Consider the following 23283-nt stretch of genomic DNA (forward strand, 5'->3'; position numbering starts at 1 on the left):
ATATTAACTAGTCTTTTTCTTTGAATGCTGCCTGTGGAATGGGATTTGTGGGGCAAGTTAATTTTTATTTCAGGAAACCTTGAGGTGTTTCTAGGAAAGACATGGAACCATTTGAAAACAGTGGGACCAAAATAAGGCCTTGGTTAGAGATTGGTGATTGGGAGAACCACTATTTAATTATTTTGCTAGGTCGGCCTCTCCATGATGTGTGATGATCCATTTCTTAAAGGCTATTTGGAGCCCTCCAAAGGGACTTTGCTGAAAGAGCACCTGAGTCATTGTGGGCTTTGGAGGATCACATACGGATATATACTCTCATGATATAGGGTAGGGGCCTCTCATCTAATAGCATGAAATGAGGACTCACTTTGTGCCAGGCACTGTGGATATGCTGATGGAGACAAGGGCTGCCCATAGTGTAGTGGGAGTGGAGATTAAGGGTTGGGCAAAAAAAGGTGATGGACACTAATAAAAATCAAAGACAGTGGGATCCAGAGGATGGAGCCTAATAGTGAGACCTGGAAACTAGCTGAGCCTTGCCAGTTCATAATATGATCTTGGGCAAGTCACCTAACTTCTGTGGACAGTTTTTCCTTCTGTAAAATGTGAGATGATATTTTATATAAGGAGAATATGAAGTTAAAGATAAAAAGCACTTTTTGATTCCTTCAAAGATCTTTGCATTTGCAATAAAAATTCAAGATGTCAGTATTGATAGTTTTATAATACAGAGCTGAGATACCTAGATATCATTATTTATCAGGAAATGATAATAGTGCCTGACAGTGTTTGTTTGTTTATTGCTGTCTGCCCATTTAATTTTTTAATGGAATACTGTTAGAACAAATCACATTTTTTCTGTCTCTATTCATATTTTTATTTACACCAAGTCATAAAATGTTGTCATATCTATTATCATAGCAAAGAAGTAAGAAATTGCTCATTGGGGTAGTATGGTAGTGGTCTTCTTATGCCTCTATACATTTATAGGCCTTCTAGATATTTAAATATTAAGTTGATTTCAGGATGAGATATCTGGGGAATGGCAAAGCCACAAAATGGTATAATTTGCCTGAAAGAATGATCTCAGTTCTGATTCTAGGCCCTGGGCTGGCCCCTCAAGCATTATAAAGCCATTTTAAATTGAGGTGTTGCTCTCTCTTTTCCAGCTGAACTGTCCCAAGCAATAAACAGTGGTACATTGTTATCAAAACCATCCCCACCCTTACCACCGAAGAGGGGCATTCCATCAACCGTGGTGTCCTCCTCGGAGCCTGCAGCTACCACCACCACCAAAGCGCCAAGTGATCAGAGAGAGAAGAGCATGTGCTCTGTGGCCTCCGAACCACTGCCGATGATCCCACCTCCCTCTCCATCCCCCCCATTACCTACTCATATACCTCCGGAACCCCGACGGTCCCCTCCTTTCCCTGCTAAGACTTTTCAAGTTGTGCCAGAAATTGAATTTCCACCTTCCTTAGACCTTCCCCAAGAGGTTTTCCAGAAGGAAGAACAGAAAAAGGAAGTACCCAAGAGGATGCTGGACCACAGCTCTGGGGAGCCCCATGTACCCTCCAGGCTGCCCCCGCTCCCACTGCATATCCGAATCCAGCAGGCCCTGACCAGCCCGCTTCCCATGACTCCTCCCTTGGAGGGCTCTCACAGAGCTCATTCATTGCTCTTTGAGAACAGTGACAGCTTTTCTGAGGACAGCAGTACCCTGGGTCGGACCAGGTCACTTCCCATCACTATTGAAATGCTCAAAGTGTGAGTGCATTTAAAGATTGCCTCTTACTTCCTTTTCTTTTCTCAAGGTAGCCCTTCTTGGAAAAAATTACTTAGGAAAAGTAAATATGAATAGATTTAATGTAAGAAAAATAATCAGCATATAGGGCATGTTCTAGAATTTGGACTTTGTTTACTCTCCTGATTTCTATAACATTGTTTCCATGGCAGAAATTTCCATGATGATACAAAATTTATGAACTTTTATACTTGAAAATTAAAACCACCTATGTTTTTATATGATCCAAGGCAGGCAGTGTAACAGTGCTTAAGAGTATTGGCCTTGGAGTAAGATAGCTCTGGGTTCAAATCCCAGCTCTACCTCTTACTTACCTACCAGCTTGTAGAGGTTTGTGTTACTTAACCTTTCTGCTCTTTAGTTGTCTAATCCCTAAACAGGGATAATACCTACTCTACAAGCTTGTGAGAATGAATTTAGACAAACTTGAAAGCACTAGTGCCTGTCACCTAAGCTTGGTACAGAGGGACAGAAGTCTAGACGAAAAGAAGAGGGCTCTTAAAGGTAGCTCAGTATTCCAGCCCCATAGACTGGACCTGATCATCTTGTTCTCTCCCTCACCTGTCCCCAAACACTCTGTTCACGCTGGCACTGGTACTTATACATACTTTTGTCTTTTAAAAATTCAGACAAATTGTGACTGAAAGTTGATACTTTTTAGCAAGTTGGATATTGGCCTTAGTAACTACAAGAATTATTACAGAGCTGTTGTAGCAACCTACTGTTACTTGTTTTGCCATAACTTTTGTACATGCTGGTATTATTTATTTTTATATCCTGGAAAGAGACAGTTTAGTAGTTTGAAGTAGACTACGTCACAACTTTATGTCTCCAGAGTGAAAAGCAGGGGAGTTTTCATCTTTTCTTTGCTTCCTTGGATTCTCATTTTGTCCTACTCCATTGTTAAACCAAAGGGAAAAGGGTTAAATATATATATTTTTATGGAGTATCTTCCATGAGCCAATTATAGCATTAGGTGCTGTGTAGTCTTCTCATTTAATCAGACCACAGTGAACTTGTGTGCAGCTCATCAGGACCCTGTGTGCTAGACTATCTGTGTTCTAGAATTTGTCTATCTCATTCCACAACAAGCCTACAAGATAGGTATAGTTCCCATTTACAGAGAACTAGCTCACAAGCTAGTAAATAAGTTGTAAATAAATTTTCTGGATTTGAGCCCAGAGCCCTTTAGATTATGAGGCAATTTACCCTCATAGATTATGAGCCACTAAAAAATTTCTTAACAAGATTGTTAAAAAGTAAAGAATTATAAATTGTTTCATTCATTGACTTTTCCATAGTTATTCAATACTTTGCCTTTATGTTTCTGAAAGGAAAATAAAATTATGTTAATTTGTTAGTCCAGACGATGAAGAAGAGGAGCAACAGACCTGCCCGTCTGCGTCTGGTGATGTGGCATCTACCTCAATCATTCCTAAACTACCACAGTGTCTGCAGGAGGAAGAGGAAGAAAAGGAGAGTGACTCTGATTCAGAAGGTCCCATTCAATACCGAGATGAAGAGGATGAGGATGAAAGCCATCATAGTAAGCAAGGGAGAAAAACACAGAGGAGAAAATTCTTTTATAAATAAGGCTACTTGCTGATTTTAAGCAAGTGTAAGATGAATGGACATAGGCACTCTTTCTCCTTGAGTCGTCTGACTAACTGGTGTTGGAAGGTCTGTGCGGAACTCTTGTCCCTGACATTCCCATTCCCACTCTTAGAACAAGCCAGTGAGAGGGAGCCAAGTAGATGGAGCCATTCAGGTTTTTATGTTTGTTTTGATTTAAAAATCACTTCTCTTGGTGATATTAAGGAACATGGAGTAGAGGAAAGTTGGTATTTGGACGGTGTTACAGAGACTAGAGTGATGCTCAATCTAATGAACTTACTGTGTTCATAGGGCAAAGAAAAAAGCATGTTCATATACATAAACCTGTGAATAATGGAATCCTGATTCCTAAAAGTGGGAAAGAATAGGAATCTTGTGAGGTATGTTAGTGTGAATGCCCTTACGTTGTGATTCAGAAGGCTGTCCCATGCTTAGATGATCTCCCCTCTAGTAACTCTTACCAAGTAGAAAAATGTAGAAGTCTGGTAGAAGGGAGAAAATAACCTTCAGCCCATCTGAGCCCATCTGACTAAAAAGATTTTTAGTTGTCTTCAGCTTTACTTCTGAATGCAGGCCGACTAACAGAGAATCATGGGAGACCAAGAAGAAAGCCAGGAGTTAGGATATTGTTCAGCTTCTTGCATAGTTCCAGGTGAGGTTGACCCCGTACACTTCTACATTTTTTCTTTCCCTTGTGCAAAGGTGCTCTGGCCAACAAAGTGAAGAGGAAAGACACACTGGCAATGAAATTGAACCACAGACCCAGTGAGCCTGAGATGAACATGAATTCTTGGCCTCGAAAAAGCAAAGAAGAGTGGAATGAAATAAGGCACCAGATTGGGAACACACTGATCCGGTAAGGCCTTTGGTTAGAACGGGTTCATTTGATTTGATTATGCCAGTATGTGTGTTAGAGACTTACTTTATAGTAGAGCATTCATTTATCTTTTTTTCTTCTTTAATTTTAGAAATAGCATAGTATTTTAAAATACGTATTATATATATTTCAGTATCCCCTAAAAATTTGGAAATTAAGGAACTAGATGGCTCCCAGAACTTTAAACCATGAGATAGATATATCTGTCAAATTTAAATTGTTAGACATAAATATGGTTTTTAAAAAGTTCCTAGAGGTGGGGTGGGAAGATAGGTAAAATAGGTGATGGGGATCAAGAGGTTCAAACTTCCAGTTATAAAATAAGTAAGTCACAGGCATGAAAGGTTCAGCATGGAGAATATAGTCAGTAATATTGTTTATAACTTGGTATGGTGTCAGATGGTAACTACACATACCATGGTGAGCATTTTGTAATATATATAAATTTCAAATCACTATGTTATACACTTGAAACTATTATGTCAACTATACTCAATTAAAAAATAAATTTTTAATAAATAAAAGTTTTCTAGGGAATTCAGGGTATTCCCAGGAATATCAGAAACTCCCAGGATAGCAAGACTCCTCTGTCATTTATCCAGTTGCTCAAACACAAGGTGCCAACCCAGTTAAAGATCACACCCGTATTTATAATATTTATTTCACATATTCCATGTAACTACCTCCTTTCAAAATGTTAGTATATTTTTCAACTCAGCTGGAGCCATAAGCATAGAGAAATTGAATGCAGGCCAGCTCCCTATACATCTAATACACACAGAGTCCAGGTATATAGACATGTGTTGGCCCAACTCAGATATTTCTCTTGGTAGAGTGAGAAAAGGAGGTGGAACTCTCAACATATTCCTTACAAAGTAATTAATAAGGATGCCCATTAATTAAACTATATTCTCCTCTCCTAACTTAGATTCTTGGCTCTGCTGTTGGCCAAAATGGCAATCTTGGATAGATCTGTGGCCCTCTGAGTGTCAGCAAGAGACCAGCAAGATTATGACTTAGTTAAGAATGGGGATCTTTGATAATAGATTTGTTTTTCCTGTACTGCAAAGCTAATTGCTCATCTCTGAGTGTTGTTTCACAGGTAGAAGAGCATGTTGGACATAAGCAAAGAACAATGTGAAACTGAAATATGAAAATACAAGAGACTTACATTTACAATAGCATTAAAAATCTTTAAATATTTACAGATAAGTCTGACAAAAGATTTTGTAATCATACTGAAGAAAGTGAAAAAGACCTAAATATAAATAGAGAGAAATGTCATATTCATGGTTGAGAATTCTCAGTATTATTAAGATAGCAAGAGATTCAATGTAATTCCAAAATACCTATTAGTAGGTTTTAGTTTTAATTGTGAAACTGATTCTAAAATTCTTAAGGAAATACAAGTCACCTAGAATAACCAAAGGAACTATAAAAAAGAACAGGGTTGAGGACTAAGCAATCATATTTTAAGACATATTACATTATAAAGCTAACGTAACCTAAACAGTATGGTACTGACATAAAGACAGATAAGTAAATCAATGGAACAGAAGAGAGAGCCCAGAAATAGATCCTCCCATATATGTACACTCATTTTTGACAAAGGTATAAAGGCCATTTCATGGGGAAAGGATGATCTTTTCAACAACTGGTGCTGGCACAAAAATAACTTCAATCCATGCCCTGTATGTATCTCATGCAAAATTCAACTAAAAATGGATCATAAACTTAAACATGAAAGCTACAACCGTAGAACTTTGAGAATATGAATTAGACAAAGATTTCTTAGGTGTGATATCAAAAAGAATAACACTGACAAATTGCACTTCATCAAAATTAAAAACTTTTGATCTTTGATAGACACTATTAAGAGAATGTAAAAACAAGCCACAAAATGGGAGAAAATATTTATAAACCATGTTATCTGATAAACGTCTTAAACCTAGAATATATGAATAACTCTCCAAACTCAGTAAGAAAACAGCCCAGTTGGAGAGGGGGGTGGCAAAGTAGCATATGGAAAGATAATGATGATCATAATATCATTGCCATTAGGGGAATGCAAATTAAAACCACAGTGACGTGCCACTACAAGCCCACTAGGACGGCTAAAAATGCTCAGTTCAAAAGACTGATAATACCCAGAGCTGCGAATGAGGAGGAGCAGCTGGATTCTCATACACTGGTGGTGAGAATGTACAATGGTAGAACTACTTTACAATTTCTAAGTTTCTTTAAAAAAAATCAAGACATATGACCCAGCGATTCCATTGGCTATTATTTGTAATAGCAAAAAAAAGAAAAAACAAAGAAAGCTAGCTATAAAAAACCTTATATCCATCAAAAGGCAAATGAGCGAGCGAGTTGTAGTATAGGCATGTGGTAGAATAGGCACAGCAGTGAAAAGGAATGAACTATTTATTGTGCCATGACTTGGATGGATCTCAGTAATTATGCCCAGTGAAAGAAGCTAGCCAAAAAGAGCACACACTGTATGATTTTATATAGAATTTTAGAAAATGAAAATTAATTTGTAGTTACATAAAGTAGATTACTATTCGCCTGGGGGCAGAAGGGTTGAGATTACAAAAGGAAATGAGATTTTGTGGGGTAGGTTATAGTGTATAGAGTTCTGTCCCCCAAAAAGTCCTAAGCTCTGGTACCTATGAATGTGACCTTATTTGGAAGGGGAGGAGGGTCTTTATATATATTATGCAGATATAATCAAGTTAAGATGAGGTAATAGTGGATTAATGTGGGCTCTAATCCAGAGACTGGTGTCCTCATATGAGAGGGAAGTTTGCACGCGCGCGCGCGCGCACACGATGCTACGTGACTATGGAGGCAGAAATTGGAGTGATTTATCAGCCAACAAATGCCAAGGATTGCTAGCAACCACCAGAAGCTAGAAAGAAAGGCATGGGATAGATTCTTTCCCAGAGGATTCAGAAGGAACCAACCTTGCCAATATCTTGGTTTTGGACTTCTGGCCTCAAAAACTGTGAGAGGATAAATTTCTGTTGTTTTAAACCACCCAGTTTGTGGTAATTTGTTACAGTGACCTTGGAAACCAATATAAGGGTAATGGATATGTTCGTTATCATGATTGTGGTAATGGTTTCATAGGTGTATACATATGTCAGAACATCAAATCGTGTAGTTTATTGTATAACACTTAAACCTTAGTAAAGTTGTTTTGTTTTAATAGACATTAAAAAAGGAAGTTCTTACTCATAGGAGAAAAAGAAAACCTCTGAAATACACAAAGAAAGTTGTAAATAGTATATTAAAAAGTAGGGCTGGCCGGAAGATGACTGGTTAGCCAGAGACGGGTAAGATTCCTCAAGGGAGGAACAACCTAAGACAGGCACAGTCGCAGGGGGGCCATCAGGTGAGAATTTGGGGATCAACAGAGGTGAGGCTCAGAACCTCACCCCCCCTGCTTTGAGAGAAATCTTCTGCATCCATGGATGTCTTGCTGCCCTTGTCTAGCCTGGATTAATACTTAGTCCATAGGCACACACCTGATCATCTGATCATCTACATTTGCCTTCTTACAGCACTAAACTATGTTTTCTACCTTTATCTTGCATCTACCTACCACTTCAGCATTTTATTAAAAATAAAAATAATAATAATAATAGGAGAAATGTGGGATCAACATATAAATCAAGTACAAAAATCAAACGAATATTCATATTCGACCTGATTGTTTATAGGTCATATTGCATGATCAAAACCGAAAGTTTCTGTGATGACTGCCCTTGTACTGTTCACCATGTAAGAATTTATTCACTATGTAAGAATTCGTTCACCATGTAAGAACTTGTTCGTTATGCTTCAGAAGATTGGAGACTGACGAGAATTAGGCTTGAGATGGATTAATGATTGTACGTTGAGCGTTGACCCCCCTATACTGAATTTCTTTGTTGTTAACAACCATTTGATCAATAAATATGAGAGATGCCCTCTCAAAAAAAAAAAAAAAAGTAGGGCTGGGAGCATAAGGAAGAATCAAATCCTACCATTCGCAACAACATGGATGGAGCTAGAAGGTATTATGCTCAGTGAAATAAGCCAGGCAGAGAAAGACAAGTACCAAATGATTTCCCTCATTTGTGGAGTATAGACTCACAGACTCTAAGAAGGAACTAGTGGTTACCAAAGGGGAAGGGCGGGGAAGGGTGGATGGGAAAGGAGGGAAAAGGGGATTGAGGGGCATTATGATTAGTACACATGGTGTGGGGGGAAGCGCACTGTCATGGGGAAGACAGTGTAGCACAGAGAAGACAAGTAGTGACTCTGGCATCTTATTACACTGATGGACAGTGACTTCAGTGGGGCTTGGGGGGACTTGATAATGTGGCTGAATGTAGTAACCACATTGTTTTTCATGTGAGACCTTCATAAGAGTGTATATCAATGATACTTAATAAAAAATTTTTTAAATAGGACTGGGAGTTCTCAATGAAGGCAACTAAAGAGTTGTTAGCATGTAGTTCAAATACTGTCTGAGAAGTATAAACTAAAGGTTAAGAAATTAATAATTTTCCAGTTCCAGAAATGACAGGTTGTCATTGGTGAGTAACATCTCAGAACCGTGGATGAGACTTCATCAAATATTTCACAGAGAAGACTGAAGTTAAAATCATAGAGTCACAAAGACAACCTTCAATTCCAGTGGTTCCTAAACCACGGGCTTAAAAATCAAAAGAGAGAAATCAGTCCTATGGGAAACACTATTGAAAAAAAAGAATAAGTCACATATATAAACAAATTCTCATTTCCAATTCTTGTTTCCTGAGTCACAATTTCTGTTAATATGCCTTGAGGATCTGCCTTTTAAACAGATGGGCTAAAGGAGCACATCTGTTTGGGAGCCGCCAGTTAAGTCCAAGCCCTCATTTCACAGAGGAGTACACTTGGGTCTACCTGAGCTGCCCTTTGGTGATTCAGCTTGTTGACATCAGAGCTAGAGCTAGAATCCTTACTTCCCATTGCACGTATGATACCTTTTTATGTTGTAATATCTGTATTAACACTTTGAACATGAAAATTGTTTCATCAACACTGAATTAGATGAACAAATGAAATGTTAAAACAGTTTGCAAATTTATTGATTTTCTTGCCTAGTATAGGGGCTAATATAAACTAAGACCAGGGCAAGTCTTTATCAACAGGATTGGAAGGTTTAACAGACAATATTTTCATTTATCTCCTTTTTAGACGACTGAGTCAAAGACCAACACCAGAAGAATTAGAACAACGAAATATACTACAACGTGAGTCCAGCTATGGCAATAAAATTATATAGATTTTCTTTATTTCTCACTTTAATACACATAACAGAAGAGAAGCATTTTCTACAAGGGCCAAGGAGAGAGTGTTCCAGCCAGAGAAGGACAATTCATATCTTTTCCTTTGAAGGAACAGAATTCCCCCAAGCTTCCTTTATAAGATATCATTATGGTATATAATAGTATTGCTTAGTGTATCAGGATACTCCAGACATTTTTGTTTTAATGTTCTTACAGTATCCTGAGACTACTTCGGCCATTTGGGAGGATTTGGCAGCATGTGATAGATGCTGCCCAACTTCTCTGTCTTCAATGAAATAAGATAATGACTGTGCATTTGGAAGGGACCTTCCTGTTTCTAGTGAAATCTTAGGGCTAGGGCCCAAAACAAGTCCCAAATGCAGGCGTCTTCCTGCCATTTTCATCTCTTAAGACTTTCATACCCCTGAAGTCACAAAATGGGACCACATACTTAATTTTCTTTCTGTGTACATAATTAACTTCCTGAAATAGCATTCTAATGTAGTACAGATTTTATTTTTCCAGATTATAGGGTGAAATTTGACCTTAAAAACCTCCACACTGAAGAAGATTAGGCTTTACAGGGTTACTTGTAGGCATGTTCAGTTTAACCAATCCATCCCCTGTTCTCTCATCATTATATGGATTTATACAATTTAGTCACTAAGTAAATATTAAAGTGTGGGTATTTTTTGACATATCATGGGAAACACAGTGTGTTCTCCATTCTTAGTAATTAATTACTCGAGCAACAATCTGTAGTTTCTTAATGGGCACATAGTAAATATTTTCAACTTTGCAGGCCAAAAGCAAAAGGAAGCTACTACATAGGTACTGATCAAACCATTCAAAATGTAATCATTTAAAAACATGACGACTAAGGGGTTGACATCAAAAATATACAAAGAGCTCATGCACCTCGACAAGCAAAAGGCAAATAATCCAATTTAAAAAGGGCAGAGGAGCTGAACAGACACTTCTCCAAAGAAGAAATTCAGATGGCCAACAGGCACATGAAAAGATGCTCCACATTGCTAGTCATCAGAGAAATGCAAATTAAAGCCACATCAAGATATCACCTCACACCAGTTAGGATGGCGACCATCCAAAAGACAGACAACAACGAATGTTGGTGAGGATGTGGGGAAAGGGGAACCCTCCTACACTGCTGGTGGGAATGTAAACTAGTTCAACCATTGTGGAAAGCAGTATGAAGGTTCCTCAAAAAACTCAAAATAAAAATACCATTTGACCCAGGAATTCCACTTCTAGGAATTTACCCTAAGAATGCGGCAGCCCAGTTTGAAAAACATATGCACCCCTATGTTTATCACAGTACTATTTACAATAACCAAGAAATGGAAGCAACCTAAGTGTTCATTGGTAGATGAATGGATAAAGAAGATGTGGTCCATGTACACAATGGAATATTATTCAGCCATAAGAAGAAAACAAATCCTGCCATTTCCAACAACATGGATGGAGCTAGAGGGTATTATGCTCAGTGAAATAAGCCAGGCAGAGAAAGACAAGTATCAAATGATTTCACTCCTCTGTGCAGTATAAGAACAAAGGAAAAAACTGAAGGAACAAAACAGCAGCAGACTCACAGAACCCAAGAATGCACTCACAGTTACCAAAGGGAAAGGCACCAGGGAGGGTGGGTGGGAAGGGAGGGATAAGGGATTAAGGGGCATTACAATTAGCACCTATAATATAGGGAGGGGCACAGGAAAGGCAGTATAGCACAGAGAAGACAAGTAGTGATTCTGTAGCATCTTACTGCGCTGATTGACATTGACCGTAATGGGGTATGTGGTGGGGACTTGATAATGGGGGCAATCTAGTAACCACAATGTTGCTCGTGTAATTGTATATTAATGATACAAAAAACAAAACCAAACATGGAGACCATTCTTACCTTACAGACAATAAAAATTCAGGTGACTGGCCAGATTTGGTACTATAGTTTGCTGACCCTTGCTTTTATGTATTTAACTACACCAGTTGACAAGAAAATTATGTTGGTTAGTATTCCCACAATTAGTATTTTATTCTGACTTGGAGCCTGTAAAAAATGTACTAAAAAGTTTAATAAGCAACTTTCCATTTTGAAGTAATTTTCTGTTTCTGTCAACTATAGCTAAAAATGAAGCTGATCGTCAGGCAGAAAAAAGAGAGATTAAACGTCGGCTCACTAGAAAGGTATGTTGTCCAAGTGGTCAGTTTCGGTCTGTCTACTAACTGCATATCTCATTTTTGAATGACCTATTTGATTGGAAAGAAATGAATTTGACTTGAATTGCTATAGGTTGCTATGAAAATAGAATATATTATGTAAATATAAAAAAAACAGCACAGCATTATTAAAAGCATTTTTTCTCCATTTTTACTATTTTAAAAAAGCCTGGCATAAGATGGTGCTCAATAATTGTTTGCATAAACTTTGACCTTTTTTTGATAGATGTAAGATATTGATGTAGACTCTAAAATCTGTTCAAGTATAGAAATGATAACAAGAATGTGTAGCATTCAATTTCGCAAAGCAAGCTAGTTGTGTATAATCAGGAAAAGAACTGAACTGACCCTTAGTAATACCTGAAAAATCTGAAAAACTAACTAGGATTTTTCCTTGGTCCCAGACCAGTTAGAGTAGAATCTTTTCCATACCAGACTCATGTTAGCTTTTAAGCACGGAATTAATCCCTTTTTCCTTTCCTTCCCTCCATAATAGTTTGTAATTGCCTTCTGTAGATTCTGATTTGGTCTGAGTTCTTGATATTTCTGAAAATGTGTAAGAATCCCCAGGAAAGTAAGGGATCTAGACATTTTCTTCCTAATTTCTCCCACTCTCCCCTTCCCCAGAAACAAAGGAATTATCCTTGATAGAGTAAGTGTAGCTAGTGGCCAACAGCCAGACTTGCTGCGTTCGAATTGAGCAGATTACCTGATTATGCAACCTGAAATCGTGATGTGTTACAGAGTCTGCTGTCTTGGCATTATTCATCTTAGCAGGAAATTCACCCTTAATATTACCCACTAGATAGTGCTTTCATATTAAGTGTATTCTTTTTCTAATGTATTATATATGTGAGTTTATAGTCCTAATCCTTCTGTTACCAAGAATATGATCCACGGACCAGCAGCATTGGCATCATCTGGAAGCTTGTAAGAGATGCAGAATCTCAAGCCCTACCCCAGACATGCTTCATCAGACTCTGCATTCTAACCAGCTCCTCAAATAAAATGTATGCATATTAATGTTTGGGAAGCATTGGTTATCCTTGGTTATAGGAGTTCTTCTCAATTTTAACTGTTTTCAGGAACTTAAAAAATGCCAATACCTGAGGATGGACCCAGGAATCAGTAGTGTTTAAAGTTCCTCAGGTGATGCCAATGTTCAGCACAGGCTGAGGCACTGTGTTAGAGGCAGTGTGAATGCATGCTTGACACCTGATTCCTGGCACATTGAACTGAGAGGCTCCATTTCTTTCAGCTCAGTCAAAGGCCAACTGTGGCTGAACTACTTGCCAGGAAGATTCTGAGGTTTAATGAGTATGTGGAAGTAACTGATGCTCATGATTATGACCGGCGAGCTGACAAACCTTGGACCAAACTGACCCCTGCAGACAAGGTATCTCTCTCTCTCCTTCTCTCTCTCTCTCTCTATTTGAAGGATGCAAGATGTTAACAAGAAGGGGGAACCATAAACAAAATTTCTACATTTGATATAATGTTAAATTTCTAGTCAAGAAAACAATATGCCAAGATGTACAAACCAAAACTTTATACTCATGACTCTACCACCACCAATAAAACTATAAAGAAAATCCTTGCTACATCACAGAGTACTAAAATCTGGAAAGAAAGAAAATACATTTTTAACAGTGTTTGGTTGGTTTGAGGGAGTTTGGGTGGTATATTTTAGTAATTAGCTGTATTTCACTGTTATAACAGGAGACATATTTGATATGCTGTGGAAACTGTAAAAGCTACAATATCTCTTTTAAGCTCTTAGGGTGTTATAACTGGAGACTTTAGGTTTATTATGAGATGAATGGCGTCAGGCTCAGAGCTTCACTCAGTGTGTTGACCTGGCTTCTCCTTCTGGGTTGCCTACCACAGGTTGCAGTGACTCACAGAATTAAGCATAATAGAGAATAGATGGCAAATCACACTGCTGTACTATAGCAGACAGAAGATGATAAAACATTTTTGTTTCTACTCCACAGGCTGCCATCAGAAAAGAATTAAATGAATTTAAAAGCTCAGAGATGGAGGTTCATGAAGAGAGCAAACGTTTTACACGGTAAGACCCAAATACACATGAGCGAGCTAGAGCTCCCCCAAACATAACAGAGCTGTTCAGAGAGGAAGGACTCTGATGACACCATTAAAAGAAGGACACTCAGCGCTGATGGCAAGAAGACTACATTAAGACATAGGGATGAGAGCTGAGAAGCAATGGCAAATGCCTATTTGAGTGTGGTATTTATGTATGTTATTTCATCCTTGAAATAAACCTGCAGAGTGTGTTAATATCCCCATTTGTTGATGAAGAAACAGGCTCGGAAGTGTTAAGTAACTTGCTTGACTTGCTGATAAGTTGCAGAACCAGCATTTGGAGAAAGGAATGAATGGCTGAAAAGCCAAGGTGCTCTCTTCCTTGCGCCTTGCTGTCCCAGGTTACGTATGAGGAAATCGTTGCTGAGTTACACAAGCCCTCTTTGATGTCATTTGATCTGATCAGTTTAGTGTATAAACTTAATTTTAATTAGCTGTCTTCATGAAACAATCCAAAAAGTATTTTTATTTGGAATTACTGATTAAGGCCCCACCCAATACATAAAGAATCAGGTAGCCACAAATCAGTAAAAGATCTAGGTAATTCTCAGAACATTTATAAAAAGAGACTAAATGAAGAGAGATACAATGACAACTGCAGTTTATGATAAAAGAAGGAATAGTGAAGTTGGAAAATAAATTTTATCGTTAAATGTTTTTCCATCGCAAAGCAAGCAAAGTGTTATTATTTTATACAGAATTTTTTTGTACTGAACTCTGACAGGAATAGAGAAGACAGATTCTTTGAACAACAATAACACCATTCAGGGCATTGTAATGTGAACTCAAATAACAGATCATTCTTGCCAGCAAGGATATTGTAGTCTAATGTGGAAAAAGACCTTTGTAGTACTAATATAGTACAATCAATGTGATAAATGCCTCAGTCATTCTGAGTCCTGAATCTGTCAGGTTTGTATCCCAGTTCTCCCCTTTCCTAGCTATGTCAGTGTTAGCCACTTTTATTGTTAGTAATAAAGTACTGTAGTGAGCAAAATGAAGTCATAGAGAAGGTGGCATTTAGGCAGGATCTTAAAGTATGTAAAAGAATTATTTGGACAAAAAGGAAGGAAGGAAGGAATGTAGCAAGCAAAAAGACCAGCATTATCAAGGCTGTGGGAGGTAGGAAAATAAGTTATTTCTGAGTAACAGAAAATGTAGCTGGAACAGAAGACATATGGGGTCCATGGTAAAGATGAGACCAACAAGATGGGTTTCAGTCACACTCTGAAGAGCTCTGTTACGCTAGGCCATAGGAACCGCTGGAGCTCTGTGTGTTTCAGCACAAGCTCTGGTGGAACTGTGGGACATGATATGGAAGGATGAAGAGACTAGCAGCAGGGAAACCAGCTTGGAAGTAACTAAAGTAGTCAGAGTGAGCATACTGGTAGCTCAAACCAGGGAAGTGAGAGTGAGAATGCAAAAGAGATAGAATAGAAAGATATTTCAAACATAGACTCAAGATTTGGCAATCTGTCGATTCCAGGGATGAAGTAAAAAAAGTCAAAATAACTCTTTGGTTTCTGACTTGTGATTTTTGATGTCTGTGAAGTCGATAAGGAGTTCAGGTGAACAGATTAGCACGTTTATTCATTAAATATTCATTGAGCATCTACTTCCAGATAGATACAGTGCTAGATGCTTGGGATGTAGCAGGAAACAAGATAGAGTCCCTGTCCTCGACGAGCTTTTATTGTAGAAGAAGAAGGCAGACAATAAACTAGAAACTAAATTGCATATGTTGGGTTTGTGGAGCCTGTGACACATTGAGGTGGAGATGCCTAAAAGACAGTTGGATACTCAGCCTAGAGTCCAGGGAGAAAGCAAAGTCTAAAAATAAAATTTATAAGAAAAGATAATGTTTCTCAAGGGGAAGTTTTGTTTTGTATTTAAAGGGTGGACAGAAGAAAATGAACCAGAAAAGCATACTGGAAAAAGCAATTAAAGAAGGAAATCTAGGAAAAAGGTAGTGTTACAGAGCCAAGAGGAGAGAGCTTCAAGAAGGAAGGAAGAGGGTCAGGAGTGTCACATGATACAGAAAAGCTCATGTAGAATTAGAGTGGAGGAGAGGCTAGTTTTTAAAATTAGAATATAACATTTCATTACTGTTAATACAATCATATAGCAAAGCAATCTACAACATCTAGTAACTCGGCTCTTTTTTATCATGTTTTAGCTATCATCGTCCATGATGCTGAAGTTTAAGAGAGGAACTAAATAATCCCCAAAATAAGGCTGCTTTGCTGCTTCAGTCTCCAAAGCGTCATGGAGGGAACTTCAGCACTTCCAATCAAGTCCTGGGGGACATAGTTCTGGGACAAACAGCACTTCTATGAATGTAGCATTTCACTGGAATGGATTCTCATGTGCTCCTTTGGGCAAAACTGAACACTTTGTCGGTGCGTTTGAACCTTTTTATATTGCAGCATACTTGAGGGGTGTTCCGTCCCCAGCCACCAATGTTCTGGGCTACTTGCAGGTTTGAGTTTTATTGGCTGCTCTTCACCCTCTCCCCAAGGTGACTGCCTGTGCTGAGGCACAGTTTATACCATTAGCCTTACCTGCTCTGGCCTGGTTGTGAGACCCACTTGTGTAGGTGCTAAATTCCAACCATCAAAGCAGATTGGTCGTGGGGAAAGTCGTCTGGAGGCCCCCAACTTTCTGGCAAAGGGGCCCCACCTCCAGGGAAAGCCTTCATGCCAGTTGAAGGCATGTCAGTTGAAAGCATTGCACTATACCTCTTGTAACACAGCAATATTCTTCAGGCTGTCCAGCCTGAGAGAGGCTCAGGATCTGACGTGTTCTTCCCTTTGCGCATATGTCATCCTGATTTTTATTAAAAGAACAAAACAAATCTTGAAGTAGTGATGGGAACTTACGTTTTTCTGTCTATTAAACAATCTGAGCTATCACCAGATTCCAAGTTGGAGAAAATGAAAAAAGCATGTATGTTCTAATACAAAATCAAAACCAAAAAAGGCCTTTATATTAATGCCAACTTGGCAGAAAACTAACTCATGGCTTAAAGTTTATGAGCTGTTGTACTTTTTTGTACCAAATGATAATCTAAATCATTCTGACCAGTAGGGAAATCCTCCTCTGTAAAGCGGAGTTGTAGCAACTCTGTGGGAGCACTTGTATGCAGTTGACTCCCACATTCACAGCCAGAATCACAGCAAGGTCCTAGGCTTGTGGGGTGCTAGAAAGGAAAATGTCTTTGGGGAAGCAGTTTGGAGGAGCACGGCTATGGCCCCTCTCCTCTCTTCTCAGTGCTGTGTGCCCTGTCCTGCGCTCTCTCCCCCTCTGAACTCCACACTGACCCTCCTGCTGACCCTCTCTCGCAGCTTCCCCCCGCTCCTCCTCTCCTCCTCCAAGCTGTAACCAGTGCAGTCGGTACCTGGACATTGGATCAGCCCCCACTCCTTTTTGTATTTGAAATATATTTAATAGGATTTTCTAAAAATTCAGTTGCTTTCTTTGAATGTTTATTGAAAACCACACAGCCTCACTATTTCCCTCTAATTCCTGGCCACACTAAGTGGGAGGAAAAAAATAGTTTCTATTTGACAAATGAATGTGGCTTTTCCTTTTAATGTTTAGGAAATTGTGGCTATTTCATAAGATTTCTTCTGCATTCCCTGTTCTGTATATAATCATTCAGTAGATTTTTCTTTCTCCTTTCATGTCTGTGTAAGATTTGCTGAAAGAATCAAGAGTATCAGGCCAAGACAAAAAGCTGAAGTGACCTTAAAAGGTAGTGTCTCGCCTCTGTATGGGGAATAGGGAGGTCTTTGGATTTCTCAGTTGCCATCAAATGCCTTATGGCTATGAAAATTTAATGGGTCCACATCTCCTTGAAGCTCCTGATCATTTGGTATGACTGAGGGAAGATAAGGCCCAATACTACATAGGGGTTAGAGGTCTGTGTATAAGGTGGCCGCACATTAAGTGCTAACTCGACTTCCTCTAACCTTTCTATATTGTTGGTTCGGAGACTCTGGCTTACGCCAGCACTCTCTGCCTTGTGATGACATTTTAGAACTCTTCTTTCACTGCCTTTATTTCCCTTGATGTGCCAGCCGGAAACAGGATTTGATTTCCTGAGCTACTGGTCTGCTTTCTATGTGCCACCAAGGAATCTAGTTCATCTCTCATCTCCTGTTCTTTTGAAACAAGATACTTTGGGAGTCAAGTCTTTTCAGGTGTTTATATATATATATATAATTAATTTGTATTCCTTTTTCATGTAAGTAACAATTCACGATCACAATGTAAAGAAAAAATAAAAGCTTAATGTAAAGAATTGTACTTCAAGATGTTTCCCTGATGTACAGACTCTCCTTGTAAAATAAGTAATTGCTTTGTATATCAGTCTTCCTATCAATATTAATTATTAAAGTATTTTAGAATTTAAAAAACAAACTATACTATTTTGATGTGTTTTTATTTTTATGTTTTACCTTATTCCAGAAGATTTAAGCCAACTTAAAAATGATGACCTAAAATAGTACTAGATGCCCTAAATGAGAAGTAGATGAGGGGGGTAAAAAAAATACTAGGGTTATTAAAGGTAGCCAGAGATGAAGGTCAGTCATGTTTGTGCCTGTCTTGCACACACAGAAAAAGAAGAAGCTGCAGAGAGGAAAGCCAACTGTGAACCCACACTATGTGCCAGGCATTGTACTAGGTTCTTTATCCTATTTCTCCACCCCTAATCTGAGAGGTAAGTGGAAATATACTCATGTTACGAGTGAAGAACCTGAGAAATGAAGTTGCTTCCCCAGTGTCAAAGCAAATTTTGTAATCATTTTTTGCATATATTCAAAGACAAGCAGTTACATCCCAATCAGTAAATCCTAGAAGGATTTACTGTGTATGGACCACATACCATTAGACTCAGGCTGACGCAAGAATAGGACACTTCCTACCTCATGTACTCCTCTCTGTCAAGCAGCACAGTTTCAGTCCAGGTGGCCTCACTGATGACTCACTTTCTACTTGTCCCTGCAGACTATCCCTGATTAGTGCACCACCCTATTACCAAGAGTTAAAAGAAACCATGAGTCAGAACTGCTCATGTCATTAGGTTCCACAAACAGCTCAGTGTTAGCTGAAGCAATGAATTTAGGGTCCTTATGGATTTAGATTAAAGTATCCAGGAGAGGGAAGACTATAGTTGCAGAGTGAGAAGTTTGGAAAACCACTGTCAGAAAGGGTGAGTCCAGTGGATATTGAATGGGAGGGGATGGGATTGGAAGTGTACTTACATTAAAGATAAGAATGTACAACACAGAAAAGCCAAGCTCGGAAACCAAAATACAGCCTAAACTATTACTTCAAAGTTCTATTCATTCCACCCCTAGGGAGGAAAAGCAGGAACCACCAGCAGTCTGGACACTTGAGCTCCATCGGTCTTTTCTGTTAGGAAGAGTCATTAATTTCTTCCTCCAAGAATTTTTTCCTCTTTAAGGCATAGAGGTCATCTGACAGGAACAAACACCCTCAGTTTTCCTCCATCTGAGGAGACACACCTTTCATTCATTCATTTAATGTTTATCTCCTTATCACCCCCCAAAAAATCTTCCCTTGACCCTATTTTCTCTTAAACATATTGCCCTATCTCCTGCCTTTCCTATACCCCATTCACATCTTTTGTAATGGCAAACAAAATTCTGTATAGTTCAACCAGTTGATCTAAATAAATGACAGGTGGAGAAAAAAAGGGGGAATATTAGGCTTCGTGACATCAGTTTTTGGCTTCTTTGCAGACTGTCCCCATTTCTAAAGCCACATTCATTCAACTCATCTAAATCTAAATTCAAAATAAAATGGCTTTGCTTGAGGTCACCAGTGACTTATCAACTGCACCCAAAGCCTGTTTTCAGTTCTTGATGCATTGCCTACCCTGTATAAGCACAGCACTGATGCTCGGCCATGTCCTGTTCCCCAAGGTTCCTTGGCCTCTCAGACACCACTGTCTCCGGTTCTCCTCAGGCCATGCTTTCTCTGCCTTACTAGCTTCTTCCCTGACCACCATTTAAATACCGGCTTTCCATGCCCTCCCAACATTCTCCCCACTCTCCTGAGGTGACCAGCCACCACTCATTCTGACAACTTCTAAATCTTTATAACTCAAATTTCCTGCTGAAGTTCAACCCTATATCCAGTCACCCTCTGGACATATTTACATATATCCAAATACTTAAAGGTAACTTATAAGCACTTCCAACATGGACCTTACTATCTTCTCCATAGCCTTTTCAGTTATCAGAATTAGAGACCACCAAGTGTTCAGCCTCCCAAGTCTGAAACTTTGGTGTTATCCGTAAGTTCCTTTCTTCACATGTCCAGTGGGACAATACTGTGTGTTGTCTATGTCAGAAATGTCTCAATTTCTATCTCTTGCCTTGTTTACCACCCAAGTTCAAAGCCAACATAATTTAATGGAACTCATGACCTCGTTTTTCTACTCTATCCTCCAACATCGCCCCTAGAGTTACCTTTCTAAAATGCAACAATAGTCACAGCAAACCTTTACTTCAAAACTTATTGGCCCCCACATACCTACCTGCAAGATGAAAAGTCCAGGCAGTTAAATGTTCCTCATGTTTTTTTTTTAAATTTTGGTATCATTAATCTGCAATTACATGAAGAACATTATGTTTACTAGGCTCCCCCCTTCACCAAGTCCCCCCCACAAACCCCATTACAGTCACTGTCCATCAGTGTGCTCCTCATCATTTTAATGTTACTCATTAATGCTCTCACCCTTCCTGGGAGCCCATAGGCCTGCTAGTTCCTCAGCCTGGAATGTTGGCATCACCCAACACCCATCCCATTATTCTTTCAAGTTTTAACTCAAATTTACTCCCCAGGAAAACTTTTGCAGCCTTGAGCAGATGGTTTAATTGCTCTGTCTTCCGTGTTCTCAAAATATTTATTCATGCCATACGGCACTCATCAATCAGTAGTATAATTTGCCATCATGCCTATTTCCCCCACGGTGAGCTCTCAAGGACAGAAAAAGTACTTCATCTCAGACTCCCCAGGTGTCCAGCACAGTGCCTAGCAATTAAGTTGTGCACTAAGTAGATACTGAATGAGTGAAAAGTAGCTAAATAATGGTACTATCACCAGAGAAGTAGCAGAATTATTTGTCTTCCTCTAAACTACTAGTTCTCAAAATTTTGGTTTTGTGGTCCCTTTACAATTTTAAAAATTATTCAGAACCCAAGGACTTTTGTATCTGTGAGTGATATTTACTGATACTTTACTTAATTAAAACTGAGAAAAAAATTAAATATAATACACTTCAAAATAACCCATTGCACATTAACATTAATATCTTTATGAAAATAACATTTACAAAAATAACTAGTGAGAAGAAGAGTGGCACTGTTCTACATTTTTTACAAAACCTTTAAGTCTTATTTCATAGAAGACAGCTCAATTCTCATATTTGCTTCTGTATTCAATCTGTTGTAACATGTTATCTTGGTTTAAGTAAATGAAGAAAATCCATTCTCATGCAAACATATAGTTGGTAAAGATGTCAGCTGTTCTTTCAAGTAAAATGGTATTCCAGGAAAAAAATGTGGCTATTTCAGCTCACAACTCAAAACAATAGCGTAAGTGCTCTTCCTGGAGACAACCACTACTTTTGCGTGCAGCAAAAGGCTTTATGTATATTTCTCACTTTGTCTCAGAATAATAAAACTAGATGGATACTCAAAAGTCAAGAATTAATAATGTTAGTGATTTTTATTTCATTAAGGACATTCTAGGTGACACTGACTTTTTTTCAAACTGGAAAAATGTGACAATGAAAAATACAATGACTACCAGTACAGTTTGGTGATAGGGCTTTGAGCCATACTAAGGCACCAGCACTTTTATTCACTTCACAGCATCAGTGCAGAGTCAACACAGTGAAAAAAGGCAAAGAAAGTCTATATATGAAAAACAGTTTTGACCTCATGGATTCCCAAAAGAGCCTCAAGCACCTCAGGGTCTGTCAACCACACTTTAAGACCTACTGCTCTGAGCCTGTTTCACATTTTAAAATCTAGGAAGTAACACCTATATTTTAGAATTGCTGTGATAGTAAAAAAAAATATGTGTAAAGCACCCAGCTAAATCTCATAGGAGGAACACCATAGATGTTTCTACTCATTACAGCCCACCTGTGATGGCTCTATGTTAATTCAGTTATTTACCTAACACCATACTCAAAATTCTATCACATTTGCAACATTTCATATGTAATAATTATCTTAAGGATTCTTTACTTGCCAACTTCTTTGTATTAGATGTGTGTGTTAAAATATACATAAAACATACCATTTCAAACATTTAAGGGTACAGTTCCATAGTATTAAGTACATTCACACTGCTGTGCATAGGTTTCTAATTTTAGCCAATTGTGTAGGAGCACTTGTCTTGTTTTACCTACGCATTTATCAAATGTTTATTTTATATGTGATACTGGCACAGGATAGATTCAATCCCTCTTGAGACTGCATTTCTCTAGATGTCTTTTTCTATTTTGCATACTTATTACTCCAAAGCTTTTCTTTTGGTGGAGGGGACGAGTTTATTTAATGGCATATCCTCCACAGTGGGTGAACTAATAGTAGAGAAATAAATTTGTTATCCGGTTTGTACCTAGTCACCAACATACTTTACACCACTGTTTCTGTATTTTACATTCCCTAGCAAAGTCCCGCGCGCGAAGGCTGTGGTATCGCGAGATGCCGCTAAACAAGGTAGGAGTTGGGTTTACCATGCAGAAGGTTCCCAGCACCTTTAGCGAATAGCTGATTCCCTAACTGCGCATGACGCGACGCAAGCGCAGTAGACATTCCTTGACTTCCGCGTGCTTCGCTGGGTATAAATTGGGATGCTTCAGGGCAACCTGGTCTTTTCGGGACTCTTCGTGTTACATGCTGAGTGGTGAGTTTTTAACCTGCGCATTTTGTCCTCTAGGTGTAGAAACCCTCCACCCCCGGCCCGCCAACCAGCTTTTCCTGGGCGGCTCATACTATTCAGAAGGGTTCCCTTCGGCAGCGCCATGCTAACTGCACCTCGTTCAGCAGGACTGGGTGGGCCTAGCTAGCCGTTGTTCTCGGCGGTAACGCAAGGGCGCTCGCCCCGAAGCCTGCAAGGCTGCCGCCCTGCGCTCCAAGCCTGAGTGTACAGCCCACCTCGCCGATGTCTGTTAGGCTGCTTATTGTCCTGCCTCCGAGGAGGCGCGATGGTGTCCTAGTGGAGTTGCACGCAGGACATTTTATTTCTGACGCCCATCCGAGGTTACAGAGTTC

General features: G+C 39.0%; 1 protein-coding gene across 10 annotated transcripts in view; it reads left to right on the plus strand.

Annotated features, from left to right (window-relative positions):
- LOC108402919 (mediator of RNA polymerase II transcription subunit 18) overlaps positions 1–23283 on the plus strand; it is a 184412-nt gene that overhangs the window by 159184 nt on the left and 1945 nt on the right. For 9 of the 10 annotated variants that reach the window (XM_073233480.1, XM_073233482.1, XM_073233489.1 and 6 more), the window contains 8 exons: positions 1170–1767; positions 3166–3350; positions 4121–4274; positions 9528–9583; positions 11763–11824; positions 13116–13253; positions 13852–13928; positions 16140–22915. In XM_073233480.1, the coding sequence (XP_073089581.1) occupies positions 1170–1767; positions 3166–3350; positions 4121–4274; positions 9528–9583; positions 11763–11824; positions 13116–13253; positions 13852–13928; positions 16140–16155 (1286 nt within the window). In that variant the 3' untranslated portion in view covers positions 16156–22915. The remainder of the gene's footprint in view (positions 1–1169; positions 1768–3165; positions 3351–4120; positions 4275–9527; positions 9584–11762; positions 11825–13115; positions 13254–13851; positions 13929–16139; positions 22916–23283) is intronic. The other variant, XM_073233481.1, reaches the window with a different exon arrangement.

Source organism: Manis javanica, chromosome 4 (genome assembly GCF_040802235.1).
Source record: "Manis javanica isolate MJ-LG chromosome 4, MJ_LKY, whole genome shotgun sequence".
Lineage (NCBI taxonomy): Eukaryota > Metazoa > Chordata > Mammalia > Pholidota > Manidae > Manis > Manis javanica.